General features: G+C 42.6%; 1 protein-coding gene across 2 annotated transcripts in view; it reads left to right on the top strand.

Annotated features, from left to right (window-relative positions):
- The window catches only part of stxbp5l (syntaxin binding protein 5L), a 94532-nt gene that overhangs the window by 50517 nt on the left and 28038 nt on the right, over positions 1-15977 (top strand). For both annotated transcript variants that reach the window (XM_076159165.1, XM_076159167.1), the window contains exons 5-13: positions 45-179; positions 4852-4915; positions 8407-8490; positions 11063-11186; positions 11546-11621; positions 12789-12943; positions 13569-13641; positions 14458-14605; positions 14743-14810. In XM_076159165.1, the coding sequence (XP_076015280.1) occupies positions 45-179; positions 4852-4915; positions 8407-8490; positions 11063-11186; positions 11546-11621; positions 12789-12943; positions 13569-13641; positions 14458-14605; positions 14743-14810 (927 nt within the window). The remainder of the gene's footprint in view (positions 1-44; positions 180-4851; positions 4916-8406; positions 8491-11062; positions 11187-11545; positions 11622-12788; positions 12944-13568; positions 13642-14457; positions 14606-14742; positions 14811-15977) is intronic.

Here is a 15977-nt window from a genome sequence, read left to right on the forward strand (position 1 = left end):
TTGACATTTCTTCTTTGTGTGTTCGTTTCTTTTGTGTTTTCCAGGATCACGTTCTGCCACCTTCCCTTTCAGAGTAAATGGCTGTACGTGGGGACAGAACGCGGAAACACACACATCGTCAACATCGAGTCCTTCGTTTTGTCTGGATATGTCATCATGTGGAACAAGGCCATAGAACTGTGAGTCATTCATGCTACCCAAACTGACACCAATAGAGATAATGGCAAAGACAACAATAACATGATCATGATGACAGCGATTGTGATTATGGCATTCATCAAACTCCACACGATGACTGATGGTTGCATCATGCAGTAGGTTGGATTGTTCAATAATGGGAGGATGGCAAAGTAACAGGCACTAGAATCTGTAAGATCACATTTACAATCGAATCTGTATTCTGATCAGGCATCAACACTATTTGATAGTGATGGATTGATAGCGATCGCTGCCAAAGCAGATGTGGATGTGCTCAGGTGCAGGTGTAAATGTAATGCATACAGCTGTGACGCGTTCATGAAACTAAATCTCCTAGTTCGCTCGTGACACGACAGGTTCAGAGTGTTCTCTAAGATTCTTTCCTGAGGTGAAGTAAGGTAAGAATACAAACAAACTCTTCATTTGGCGCTTCACATGTTGTTGTTTTATCTCATCTCAGATGTCAGTAAGCAGGCAACATATTCAGATACACAGATTGCAGTTTAATGTAAGAGGACCTGGGGCCTGATCTTTGAGAAAGATTTGAAAAACTGAAACCATTACATCATTTCAGGTGTTGTTAATAATCTCTGAAATCACTGAGATTCACTGGAATATTTTGTGGTAAGGTTCAGTATTTTCAACATAAGATTCCTTACTAATAGCTCTGATATGCCGTCATCAGTCAGCAGAAGCCTTTATTGCTTGGTTAAATGTACTAATTCATCACAGACATTGATTGTTTATCTACCGTAACGCCTTAGATTGACAACTTAAAGCTGCGAGGAGTACACAAACGACGGCCTGGCTGTATTGTGTGTCTGTTTGTCTCACCCTCCTACACGCCGTCCCTCTGCTGTTACCCTGACAAGATTCCTGCTGCCGTGTCACTCACAAGTCACTCTCATTCTGAGCTATGTTGTTGCCGTATGACAGCCCAAACTATAGTGAGCAGTCATAACACTGATGTGTGTATGTGTGGGAGGGACGTCTGCCAATCACGCCAATGCTTCCAAGGGCTGAGACAGTGGTGGGAATTTACCAGTGTGTTTAGTTTGTTCATTTAGCTCATTGTGTACATTTTCTTTCTATATTGATTAGCAAAAAGCGTTGCCTAGATACAGGTTTACTTCTTTTTTGGCATTATTTGCTGTCAGTTCCGTCACTACCACATCCGGTTGTTGAGCTATGACCTCACTTCCTGTTTACCTGACCAGTTGGTAGCAAAGCCTCCCTTTGGTGTCTTCACATTCAAAACCTCTTGATGTCTTTTTAAAAATGTCTGAACGGCAGGAAATGCAAACATTAGACACAAAGTGTAACACAGAAGATTTTGTTTCCTGAATGTGTTCTGCGCTAGGAAATGCAGTAAGACTTTGATGTGTTTTGTCCACCAAATGACAAAGAGACATTTGTATTTCTATCTCTCTGTCATTTCCAGGACAAAATACAAGTGTGAAAATAAAAATTCCCATTGGTACAGAACTCAAAATCCTGTTACACTTTGCATTTCACTGAGCTTGGATAGAATACAACTTAGAAATACATCAGGCAGTCTTTCTGTTCCAGGACATTCCATAAAATATGAAAAAAACACACAAGATGCTCCGTTTCTATTATGTAAATGTAAATAACTATGCTGCTGTAATGACAGTGTTGAACGCACACAACGAGCTCAACAATGCCTCATTTTACACTCTCCAAGTGATGGCCTGCTTTTCCCTCCAACATAATATATTCTCACTTTTCAAATCATCAGCACTCCAGCTCTCCAATGTGAAGTGGAGTTCATGAGAAGCTGAACTAGAGGAGAATTCATTTTCTCACATTAACACACACAGAGGGATGGAGGAGGAGGAAGAGGAGTGTTTTCCACTCCACTGCATGAATAGGAATGAGGAGGAAGACGGACAGAATGCCTGACGGAGAGAGATAGAGAGAGACAGGCTGACAGATAGACAGAGAGATGAGGTGAGGAGAGAGGGAGAGACAGGCAGACAGAGGGATGAAAGAGAGAGACTGGGAGGCAGACAGAGAGACAAAGAGATGAACAGAGAGAGAGACACAGTGGGAGAGAGAGTAAGACAGACAGATGAACAGAGAGAGAGAGGCTCAGAGAGAGAGAGATAGGCAGACAGAGATGCAAAGAGATGAACAGAGAGAGAAAGAGAGAGAGACAGTCTGAGAGAGAGAGTAAGACGGACAGGTGAACAGAGAGAAAAAGACAGGTAGACAGATGAACATCCATAGAGAGAAAGAGACAGGTGAACAGAGAGATAGACAGTAAAAAAGATGAACAGAGAGAGAGAGCGAGAAAGACAGACAGACAGACAGACAGGGTGTAAACACTGAGAGACAGACAGAAATAGATTAGACAGACAGACAGACAGACAGAAAGACAGACAGACAGACAGAGACAGACAGACAGAGGTGAACACAGAGAGATCGACCCTGTGAAAGACAGATAGAGAGACAGAGAGAGGAACAAAGACAAAGAGAGAAGAGAGTCTGAGGGAGAGAGAGACAGAAAGAGAGGGGAAGAGAGAGAGAGACAGACAGACAGACAGACAGACAGACAGACAGACAGACACACGGACAGACAGACAGAGAGAGACAGAGGTGAACAGGGACATAGAGAGAGCGAGACTGAATAGGAATGAGGAGACATGTTTTACTGAGGAAGCACAAGGTGAACAGTTTCCTTCATCCACCGTACCAACACAGCAAATTAGCATGAAACAGCTACGTACGCACGTGTGTGTGTGTGTGTGTGTGTACGTGTGTGTATTTAGATTTGATTATATAAGTCTGCACAAGATTAAGATTTGCATGAAAACTATCCACAGATGGATTGTTTTCATTACAAATCAGAGAGTGAGTCTGTCAGGAGAGCTGTTCTGGTGGGATCTGTATACCCAAACAGAGGGAGGGGGGCCTCATTGAAATTCAAATGGCTTTGCGACACATTTAATGCACAATTTCATCTGCAACAGATTCCTTCCCAAACAAGATGAGAGACGAGAGGCGACTCAACACAGCGGCCCGAATTCTCGCTCCGCCACAGTTCATAGACTCCTGCCGTGACACACTGTTACATTTGTAATCCCGGAGTCATGTCAGCCGCGCCGCCTACAGAGCCGATAAAGTAAACACACACTCCCCGCAACATCAACCTCGTCCCACAAACCTTGACAGAAGCCAAGCACAAGAAAAAACAGTGCTTGGCGAGTGAAAACGAAGCGTGTTTCCACCGCCAACCAGCAGGGGGATTTCTCTCTCTGATGTGACACAGATTCAGTGCGGCCTCTGCTCGGCCTTGGCAAACACAGAAGCGCATTCAGTGTTTTCCGTTCTTTCCATATATTTACATGATGAATACGCTCGCTTTCTTTGTGTGCGGTTTTCAAAGGCTGAAAGGGAAAAACCTTCGTCAAAGGTACTCAAAAACTCTGTTCAATAAGCATTCATGGCTTTGATCGGGATGATGAGAACAACCTTCAACAAGACCGCACAACTTCGCCCACCCAATGACAACACTTTCAACCAAAACAATGAATAATTGCAATAACTTTTACTGATACATTCCTAAAAGATGCACTTAGTGTTTCGTGTGTGTGTGTGTGTGTGTGTGTGTGTGTGTGTGTGTGTGTGTGTGTGTGTGTGTCTGTGTGTGTGTGTGTGTGTGTTTGCGTCAGATTCCATTACCCTCATCTGCACATCATGAAATATTGGTTTTGTTGATGGACAAGAAAAGGTCAGACGTTATGAGTGTGTAGCATTAGACAGTGTTTGTGTGTGTGTGTGTGTGTATCAGTGGGTGTGTAAGTGTAGGTGATGAGCTGTTGGCATGCCTTCATTGTGGCACTTTGGTGATTGGGCTGGTTTGTTGTGTCTTGTGGGTGGTTTGTTGACACCTTGGCGACTTTAATGTCTGAAAAGGAAATTTATCGGCCTCTAGCAGCAGGCAGAACCAAACGTTCCCATTCCCAAACATGATAGGCATAGGTCACACTTTACATCAATTTCCCAGATTGGCTCTTGTTTCAGCCACTTGCATGGTTTAAGCTGCTTTATAATCAAGTCTCAGGTACGATGTCGGAATTTAAGAGGCAGGTTTGAACCAAATACAGTTCTGTATAGGAGGATATTTCCAAACATGAACCCTCACACCCTCTTCCTGCATGTTCCTACATACTGACAGAAGTTATGGCTGTAGCTGCTCAATACTTCTAATCTTTCCCTGATGTTTTTGATCAGTGGATTTGTACAGGTTACATTTCCCTTTAAGTCCTGGTGATGTAGCATTATGTGGAATAAGAAGCAGTGAGTGGAAGATGTCGTGACCTGGACATGGTGGAAATGTTTAAATTTAGATTAGGTCCTTGTTTATATTCATTTTTTAAATCAGGAAAGAAGTTCAGTGCTGCGGTTATGGAATCAGATTTCTACTCTCCGTCCTATGTGATTGAATACTAATTTAAAAAAGACACTGTAGATAAGGAATATAGAATAAAGGGTGTTTGGGGAGTCTGTTGAGCACATACTCTTACTTTTCAGTCCTTTCACGTCGTGTCATAACAAGGCGTATGAATCGTTTGAAAGCATTGTTACGCCGCATTAGAGTGTCTCATTTTTCCCTTTTCTCCGCCACAGATCGACTAAAACTCATCCAGGACCCGTGGTTCATTTGAGCGACAGCCCGAAGGATGAAGGCAAGGTGAGTAAAAGGCCGATGAAAGACGCACCAACAACAACAACAACAACAACACCTCCTGCTTACCAAACTCTCTTGTGAGCTCACAAAGCTGAAACACAGAAGCTCAACTCACCGTAGGCTAACTTGTTTGAACTCTGGCCCTCTCTTTCACCCTCTGCCAAGCTTAAAACCCCATGTTTGTACACAAGGCGGTTCTTTCTATTTCTTGCTTTTTCCTCCCCTGCTTTTCCCACACAAACACACAGATAAAGATGTCAGGGGTTCCGCTGCAGGTACTAACTTTCACGCGGTCTTTCAGGGTCAAGCTGCAGGGAAACCAGTAAGGAGTAGGCTTCAGTGAAAGAGAGGTCACGCAGGAGTGTATTGATTTCCCCAATGGATGTCATCGCCCGTGGGTGAAAATAGATTTGACAAGCCGTGAAGACATAATAGCAAGACACGGGTTTGCTGCAGTTGTCATGTGCGGTTGTCTCAAGCGATGGCATTCCTGTGCTGCAGGTGGCAATTTAGAAACAATAGATTATCAGCTGGTTGTTTCTGAGATTATTGTCGACGAGAGCAGCAAATTCCGCTTAAGGACAAAATCTCCCTCAACTTCTTTGCTTTAATGCTGATTTTCTTGCATATCTACTTCACCAACTTCCCAGTTATAATCAGCGTTGTCAAGCATCAAAGACATTAAATCTGACAAAGAGCAATCAACACCTTGTTCATAGAGAATTGATTGCAAGCTACCATGGTGACCACTCAGCGTGCCTACATGCACCTAAAACTCTTGATTATACTCCGATCAATGCAGTAATTCAGCAATCAATTTTTTGTCAGACGTTGTGTGAAGGCCGTAATTAGAATCAGATTGCCGTCAATTGGCGTAAATTTACTCCAAGCAACAGCCGTGGATTATGTAACGGTATATCAATTTCCTCAGGCATGTAAAGGCTATAAACAAACTGATCCTCTGCCACAGGCATTTCCTCCCCTCATGTGCCGATTACGCAATATATCTTTTATATTAGGCGGAACGGTGGAGTAAAAATAGTTTGTTTGTAGGTGTATGGTATGTAGTGTACATGTAAACATACTTAGTGTTGCTGTTATGCACTAACATCTCTCGTGGACACATTCAGAAGGAGATGGAGCTTATCCGATTACAGGGAAAGTAGTTCCCAATGAAAATGGGGATTATTGGGAACACATGTGGAGATAGAGCTATATTCACACTCCACACACCACTCATTACTGGCACAAGCTTGGACAATGACCAACAGATGCAATTGCAAGGCCAACATAGCTGTTTTCCCACAAACAAACACATCACAGTGACACAGTGAGGAGCAGTTGTCCTTAGCAGTGGCACCACATGTTCATCTGTTCACACCTCAGACACCAGCCCAGCAGACAGCACTGTAGTCCTCCACAAAATTAACTCTCAGAATGAATTTCCATTACAGTTTGGTCCTCCTTTTTCCCTAATAAGTGGAATCTAAGGGTAAAGTTTATTAAGTGATAATGAGCGGATGTCCAGGCCTTTAATGAACAAGATTACTGGCATATTTCCGTCCATTAAGATGTGTTTCCCACAGTGGATCTTGGCTCTTTACATTTTAACGCCAATCAATGCCTATCCATCTGTTGTCCTGTAGCTACCAGTAAAGCCAGCTCTGCCAAAACTATAAAACATGTCTAATTACCTCGACCAAAGAGGTTGTTTTATGCCGCGTTCGCCCATCTGTCTGTAAGCAGCACGTCTCATAAAGATACAAAGATATAAAGGCTTTTAGTGGAAGCTGGTGGGCTTCCTGGACCTGATCAACGGAAGGCGTGGCTCATTCTGTATCTCATGAATGAATCGGTCTAAATTACCTCATCACCCCCATCTTCCTCTTCCTGCTTAAAAACAATGACATATTTATTTGTATCTTTTTGTCCTATGCCTTTGAGTGTCTGGTGACATCATTGACCATCTGATCTGTTTGTCTGCATGGATGCGGTTTGGACAGACTGGCTATTTTACAGCCCACCTGCTTTCTGTTTCCCGTCTTCAGATTTGAGTCTGCATGCAGCCTTTCTTCTCTACAGGAGATCTGTCTCTGTCTCACCATCTTAAAGTGTTGTTGTCTTAAATCCTCCTCCAGCAGCGCTCTCCATCTCTTCTGATCTGTCTGTTCCATTGTGTTGGCGCTGCCCTATATCCTCTTATCTAACACTTCTCTGTGTGTGTGTGTGTGTGTCTTGGGGTGGTTAAGGTGTTTCTTGGTTTCTTTTTTGTAAGAAAGGGTACTGCATGGTGTTTTTGTGCAGCTGTAAATAAAAACAGTAGATACGGCAGCTATGATGTACAGTATTTGAGCATTAGGATGACAGCTGGAGGAGTCAGGAGGTCAGGCACTGTGGCACTATCCACCTGAGTGCAGACACATTCTGCTGACCACAATGACTCAAGAGTTACGGCCTTTACCGAAGCCTTTTTCATTCATTCATGACCCTAAGGCATTTCAAAAAGCTTATTTCGTCTGTCTTCAGGGGGACCACATTGAAGGTTAGCTTGTGGCCATCACAGTGTGTGCTCAGGTTGCTCCATTCTCCTGCTGAGCCGAGTGAACGCAGCAAGTCCTCTTCACAACAATATGCGGTTTTCTACACAATGTCTCCGAGTCAATTTCAGCCTCTACTGCCATCATTTATTTGAGATTGAGACAAATGATGATTACGGCTAGGGAATAGTGGCATAGTGAACTTCTACCTGGTTTGGCTTGGTCAGTATCGCCCCAAGACATTTCTGATTGATGTGTTCCCATGGGACCTTTGTTGCTATATTTTAGGCTGGTTGCATTTTCTGCCTTGCACAACCAAACCAAGCTAAAACACACACTTCTATGTCCCTAGATAAAGACCAAAGCAAACAGGCGACAGGTCTAATCATTTCTCACACTGTCCATTGTTCAGCGATTGCTACAGTTAAGAGCTTTGGCATGAATACAGCGGAGATTTCCCCATAGGTTAGTAGTTTCAAGATTTATTATCCCTGTTTAATCCCCCAATTCTCTGCTTCCCTCGTAACTCTCACGACATGCCCTGCTACATATTCACTGAAGTAAAATTCTGTTGTAAATCGTATAAAAACCCCAGCAGGCAGGCAATGAAGTAATGCTCAGTAGAACTCACAATAGAAATCGCCCCCAACACCCATTTAACACAGAACTCTTCAGCACTTTGCTTTTAGGGACCAAGTGTTTGGAGAACAAAATGCTCGAAAGAGGAACAGAGAGGACAACTGAGAGGAGGAGGAGGAGGAATAGGGGGTTTGGGGAAGGATGAGTTAAGCTGTGTTTGGTGCCAGAGGTAAAATTACTCCATTACCACAGAGAGCAATTTCAAGTGTGAGTGAATGGATTTGATATGTACATACAGCACTCATCGTTTGATTCCAGGCTATTGAAAACATTATTTCATCCTTTCCTTGCCATTTTTGCCCACTCCCTCCACTGCAGCTGCTCATCGGCTTTGAGAGTGGCACCGTCGTGCAGTGGGACCTCCGAGCCAAGAAGGCCGACTTCAGAATCTACTACGATGAGGTGAAGTATACATGAAGAGGATGGCAGGTGTCATCTTCTTCAAAAAAATATGCGTTGATCTCTCTGTTAAAATGCTGTCGTCTTGTGAAACTTGTCAGGTGTATTTTGAATGTCATCATAGATTAGATTGGATTAGACCACACACTGGATCATGTGGAATTGTACATTACATCACATTGAATTCAACCATACACTGGACTGCATTGTATTGGATTAGAGTAGATTAGATTTTGGATTGTATGGTATTTTATGGTATATTGAATTAGGCCATACACTGGACTGTATCATATTGGATTAGACCCTGGTTTGTATGCTATTGTATTAGTGATTAGATTAGACTGCACTAGACTAGACAATCCTAGTCATTCCTGTGTAACAGTGGGAGAAGTAATCTTGTGTTTAACAATATGACAAAACAGAGTATTAGAGACCACAATAACATAGTAAGCATGATTATACTGAGACGACTTTGTGAATAGAGTGACATTAAAAACCTCCTACATCACTAAAGTGGTGGTGGCAGAAAGTGGATGTAAGTGGCCACTCTGTCTCTCTGCAACACAAGGCTGTGATTTGAAAATTAAATGAGAACTTTTCGACTTAGTCAGCTGTACTTAAAAGGAGACAAGCTTTAATTTTTCAGGACGTAAATTGGCGAGGCCACTTAGGTCAGTCTCTCTGCATTTCTCCCTCTACAACCTCAAAATCCTTCACGCCATTGATGCTCTGTGTGTATAAACCCGAAAGGGACTGAAATCTGAGTAAACTCACCTCAAGTAACAGACCTAGATTATGCAGTCATAAATCAAAAAAGCATGTATAAATTCAGTGCATGTAATCACACAAATTAACTTAAAACTGGTGTTGTTTGAGTTTCAAGCCATTTCCACCCTCCACACACACACACACACACACACGAGCACATCCTGTGTCTTCAAACCCGATTTTCACCCCGAAAATCATTTTCCAGCACACAGCATTGATCTTCTGCATCCTCTGCAATCTTTCACCTCCTGTCTCATCTCCTGTCAAGAGTCACACTGTGCTGCTGTTGTTTAATGTGTGCCGATGCGCACCTCCACCAGCACAGCACCAGCATCTCTGCCCGACTCCTCTCTACACTTGTAGCCCACAAGAGGCAGTCAAGTACAAAAGACGATCTGTTACATCACACAAAACACCACCCGGGGAGTGTTAACAGCTAAGAAATCTGCACTCATGTAAACCTGTTCCCTTGATTTGGAATTCACTTGGACATATCCCACTGATTTCACATGATCAACCCACTCGAGTGGCGTTCACACTGGAGTGAACACCACTGAGAGTGTGGATATTGTCTTTTGTAAAGGGACCCGTAAAACTTACTTTTGTTTTCTTCTCTCCTGTGCAGATGCATTAGAAAAATCATTTGACGGTTTTGAAAAGGGCATCCAGTGACATCCTTTGTTGTTGTTAGTCGCCTAGCAACAGTGTTCTCATGTCTCAAAGCCCCTTGAACACCGAGTAAATTGAGTTGACTTCTCCTGTTAAAAATACGACCTCATATGTTCCACTTCAACACAGCTGCACAGCATTGCATTTCCTTCACTTTGTCGCCCTGTGGTCCTTTTCCTATTGTGGTGAAGAAACAAACTGGAGGAGCTTCCAAATTAAACCCAAGGCTCGGCAAATGTTCTCCGAACGAATCTTATCCTTAGTCCATTGAGCCTTAAGGTCTCACAGGAAAGTAAGATTTGATAGCTGGATTTGGCAGCATCTGGCAACATCGCAGCTGAGTTATAAATATGAACCACTAACCCCATCAAAGCCATATAGAAGCATTGTAAATTTGTGCCTCAAGGGCAAAAACATCAAAATCGTCTCCACACTGATGCTGCACTGAGCTGCAAGATGAACAAGAGCCTTTGTAATATTTAATACCCCAATAGGTGAAAAGGCTTCAGAGGCGAATAAGCTCTAACTGAATCCTCTTTTATTCTCACATTTTGATTTTGATGTTTTTGAAGCCTTTAATTTAGTTTATTAGTGTTAGGAATTGCTTTTGTGTTTGTAATCCTGTTCTGAGACGTTTTTAGCTTTCAACTTTGAGTGAAGTTTGAACCAGTGAGATTGCTGTTTTTGCCATCAGCTAAAATGACAGATCAGATGCGGTGTAGAGAGATTGACAAAACGTATAAGCAATACACAGCTGAGCAGATTGATATTGTATCAAGAAGGAAGCCATGACAGGCTTTTAATTGTTTGTGTTCCGAAACCCATTTGCAGTGTTTCCTAGAGCTGCTGTTCAGCTTTGTTTAATTACAACACATTATACCAATATACTTTTGAAAATATGTGAGGTAAATTTTAAACAAGTTGTGGCAACTCATGATCAAATTCCCAGAATCTCAACCAGGCATTGTTCTGTAGTTTGTAGCTTGTCCTTTATTCTTTCACAATAGTCCTTTATTCTTTCACAATAGTCACTGTCCCCCTGTCAACATGTGTGTGTGTGTGACACGTAACGGACATAAACGAAGCATGTAAACATAGTAAACCTTTGTAAACTCCTGTCACTGTCTCGTTGCTCCAGGCCATCCATTCAGTGGGCTGGCACCATGAGGGGAAACAGTTCATGTGCAGCCACTCAGACGGCAGCTTGACCATGTGGAACCTCAGAAACACCACCAAGCCTTTCCAGGTCACCTTCCCTCACGGTGAGACACACACACACGCCTACTCTTCATTTACACACACACCTACTACACATTTCTTATTTCCCTCTAACGTTGAAGGCAGGACCCTAGGTCCTTCAAAAGCCTTCCTTGGTGTAAATACAATATTGCAACTCACTTTAACCAGTAAAGCCCCTCCTCCACATGACAGCAAAGAACTTAACTGTCCTCGGTCCATTAGTCCAGGTGAGCAGCAGCTTCCTCCATTAGCAGGTGGATCCCCCATTAGCCTCCACAGCTCTGTAAATTGCTCCGATTGTAGCGACAAAGATAAACAATGTTATTCTCTAGGATATTGTTAATGATGTTGTGTTTGTTTTTTTCTTTGTCCTGTACTACAGGCAAGATCCAGAAGGATGGGAAGAAGGAGTCCTGTAAGCCCATACTCAAAGTAGAGTACAAGACCTCAAGGAACAGGTATTAGTATGAGTGCATGGTACTGTTCTTACCCATTTAAAGCCAGTATTTGCTCTGCACTGTCTGCTCCCTGCAGTAGGTCAGAGATTAAAACAGCATGTCACTTTAAAGATTAGAATAAACTCATACATACACTCCAGAAACAGAGGACACCTGCCCATTGATAAACACACTTGTTACTGCTGTCATTGTGAGGTAACGGATATGGAATCATCTCAACCCAGTTATTACCATAACAACACACTGTTCCACCTGTCAGTGCTCGCTCTTTGTTTCATGTGTTTTTCCGCTTATCAGTTATGCAGTGACGTTTTGTCTCTCGGGTTGTGGTACACAATGTTCTTTTTTGCATTATATATCTTGTTCAATTTGACTGTGTGTTTTAAATTAGAATAACTTCCTCCTACTGTGCAATGCCTGCTGTTATTCTATTAGACTGACACGCTCATATTCCCTCTGTCAGCTGAATCAGTGTCATAGTGCTGTCATGGGATGGGCAACTGTCAAAAAGACAAATAGGCTGAAATGTAGTTAATGATGATTGAAATGATGACAAAGTGACACATGTACATTTTATCTGTTTGCATAATTTATGATTCTCCTGTTTTGTGCCAGGGGATGTGGGGGCTGTGTTGTGTGTGAGAGAACAGATACATTGTTTTCACAATCACAACCAACAGTGTCAATAATTTTGGGCTTGACTAAAGCATGGTCTCATCTTCTCGTGCTCAGGAATTCAATTAGAGTAGCACTATTTTGCAAGGAGATGGAGATTTTGACTAAATATGTATGGATTATAGTTTTGAAAGCCTTAGGGGCTGCTTCTCTAATTAGTGTACTGTTATACTGCACACTCATATGACACACACCCCATTTTAACTGATTTGAAAAGGAAGTCTGTTTTAGTTTTTTTGGATCCATCTGTTATGCTTTTATTTACACATTCAGCCATTAATTCTCTTTGCTAAAGGGGGTTGTGTTGTCATCTGCATCTGCTGTTTTTTGCACCATAGTTAGCTGGATCGCTGAAAAAGTTGTGATCCAAATTTGATGAAACTGGAACCCATTAAATTTTGGTTTTTACTTGTGTTATGTCATAGTTTGTGATAGTTCATTGATTCACAGTCTCAGATGAATCCGTTTTCAGCTTCTGTTCTCTCCCCACAGTGAGCCTTTTGTCATCTTCTCCGGGGGACTTTCATATGACAAAGCTGGACGGCGGCCGACCTTAACCATCATGCACGGGAAGGCCATCACAGTGCTGGAGATGGACTATCCTATCGTGGAGTTCATGGCGCTGTGTGAGACTCCATACAACAATGGTGAGTGCATACAAAGTCGTCAGGAGACACATTTTCCAGATTTTATGGGGTAATTAAACTGCACAAAGTTGTTTATTTAGCCCGTCGGATGAAATAAAGTGAGAGCTGAATGGGTTTTGTGTGGGGTGGCACTCGAGCTGCAAGCCTGCTGATCAAAACTGACATTAATGGTATGAGCCTGGTGGTTTATGTCAAAAATGTTGCTGTTGCCATGTTTGTTTGATTTATTCTTCATTCTTTATTCATTACTGTCAGAATAGAAAGAAACCCCCTGGGGGAACTGCTTCGTTTGGTGGATTTGGCTTTCATTCACAAACACAAATCCAGCTAGAAATAACAAGAAAGACAAAGACAAGTTCATAGAGTTCATTTTTTATGTGATTGATGTTATAAACACACTATTGGAAAACCCTGTACTCACCTATTGAGGATAGCATACTGTAGTAGTTAACACTGTCACCTCAAAGCAAGAAGGTTCTGGGTTTGAATCTGGCCTTGCTGTGCAAAGACTGCATGTTCTCCCCATTTCTGTGTGTTTTTCCCTTAGGATGGGCGGATGGATGAAGTCAAATGTGATCTTTCTTCTGTCACTTCTCCACTTCAGTAGGATTTTCTTATTTTACAGAGGTCCAGGAGCCTTATGCTGTGGTGGTGCTATTGGAGAAGGACTTAATCGTAGTGGATCTTACACAAAGCAAGTATGTGATGCAGATGCATACACACAAACACACACACACACACACACACACACACACACACACACACACACACACACACACACACACAGAAAGAGACATGTCAGTGTACTTCCCAGCAGCAGGGCTGCACAGGGCTGATAGCGGAGATGAGGGAGGGAGTGAGCCTCGTGTCAACCATTTGACATGACATGATATGACTTCAGTGCGTGAGAGCCAAAAAGAGGCACACCAGGTTTCACCTCAGGGAGTAAATGCCACTCATTTATCCAGGACCAACAGCCAACAGCAGGACAGAAAGTATTAAAGGTGGATGTTCAAACTGTTCAACTATATCCACACTTTAGGGAGAAAGTCAGGGTCACATATTGTCCATTAAAAAACACTTTCAGGGTGCAAATGCTGCCACAGCTGGTATGGAAAGTATCCAGGAGGCCAGCTGGTGATTTTAGGCACGCTGTGTTGTATTCAGCTGCAAACATCTGATGTCCGAAATTATCTGTGTCTATAATTTTCTGCCCACACTGGAAGGCGGAGTGAAAAGGCATTGTTCTTAAACAGGGGAAGGGGTGGGGTGTGTCTGTGATTTGATAATCTCAGCACAGTAAATCTCATACAAGGGGAAAACAGGACAGAGCTTAATTCCAGAGTGAGGCAGGGGTTGTTTTTGGGAATCTCCCTGCAATTATTTTAATGAGCTGGCCAGCTGTTCAATTACTTAATGCACAATTATTTATGTGGGATAACAGCACACACTGTCAGTTTCACCTCTCTACCCACTGTGACATAACATTATGGACCATAATATGTATTTTGCAGCTTCCCAGTCTTTGAGAACCCTTACCCCATGGACGTCCACGAGTCTCCAGTTACCTGCACAGCCTACTTTGCAGACTGTCCTCCTGACATCATCCCCATCCTGTACTCTATAGGGGCTAAACACAAGAAGACAGGCTACAGTCAAAAGGTACGGAGAGAGAATGACGAGTTACTGTAGTAACAGAAAAGAAATGGCAATTAAAATCACTCTTCTTTCCAAAATGAGATGAGATTGGATTACGGTTTGGATGTTCAAGATGATGAAAATAGTTTGTAACCATTTAGGAGTGGCCTGTCGCTGGAGGAACGTGGACAATAGGTGCCCACACCTACCCAGAGATCATCATCACAGGGTAAGGGAGAAATATTAAACTATAACTTACAATAACATGAACTATTATGTGATCAGAAGAAGTCAGAACCGTCTTCTTTTACTGATTGTCAAAGAACAAAAGGCAGTTTATTTGTTGTCCAGGCATTATTCTAATTCCTAATATACATGCCTCAATAACTTCAAAATCAAAGCTCAAACAACTCATACACTGTAATATGATCTAATGGACACCTGACCATCACAGCTACAGGAGCCTGTTGAACATCTCATTCCCAGACCATGGCTCAATTTTTCAGTGTTTCTGTTTCTGGAATTTGTGCCCATTCAACCAAAAACTCCACATTCGGGCGCCAATGGATGTTGGATGAGAAGGCCTGGCTCGCAATCGGGGGTTCCAATTCCAGTCTCATCCAAATTGCCAAACCCACATTCATCCATCAGACTGCCAGATAGCGAAGCGGGATTCATCACTCTAGAGAACACGTTTCCGCAGCTCCAGACTCTGCGGGCGCCGTGCTTTACACCTCTCCAGCCGACGCTTGGCATTGCACACAGTGATCTTAGGCTTGTGTGCAGCTGCGTGGCAATAGAAACCTATTTCTTGAAGCTCCAGTCAGACAGTTCTTGTTTGACACATTTTAAGTCACACAGCATTTCAGCACCACTCATCCTATTACTGTTGTTTCTCCATGCTTTTATATCTATACTTTTATGTGGTGGTATATTACTCACCACCACAGACACCTAGAGGCTTCCTAGGAGTGAAACCTCTGGCTCGTTAATGCCTCTTTAAACAGCAACATTAGGGTGACCTAGTTACGTCCATTTCTAACTCTTAAGTGCTGTTTTCAAAGTGTTCTTAGTGAGGTACCTCCTCCCTACACCATGATCATTATGGATCGGCTATAGCGGACCAGACAAATTTGTTATCTCTGGTTTGTAGAACTTTGGAATCATGGTCTCTTATTGCATGGGTCTAAAAGGTCAACCTGATTCATCTAATTTCATTGCAGGCAGTGAGACTATACACACCCTCACCTGCTCCGTTTGCCCTTTCGCTGGAACCACAGGCAGTTAGAGTGAACACCCATCACCATTAAAGAACATCTCATCAAATATCTTGCAGATCACAATTTAGATTGATCATTTCTGCTATTATATAACAGACATTTATACATATTATGCC

This window comes from Genypterus blacodes, unplaced genomic scaffold, assembly GCF_046128005.1.
Source record: "Genypterus blacodes isolate CSIRO-AG114 ecotype Tasmania unplaced genomic scaffold, CSIRO-AGI_Gbla_v1 ptg000093l_1, whole genome shotgun sequence".
Classification (NCBI taxonomy): domain Eukaryota; kingdom Metazoa; phylum Chordata; class Actinopteri; order Ophidiiformes; family Ophidiidae; genus Genypterus; species Genypterus blacodes.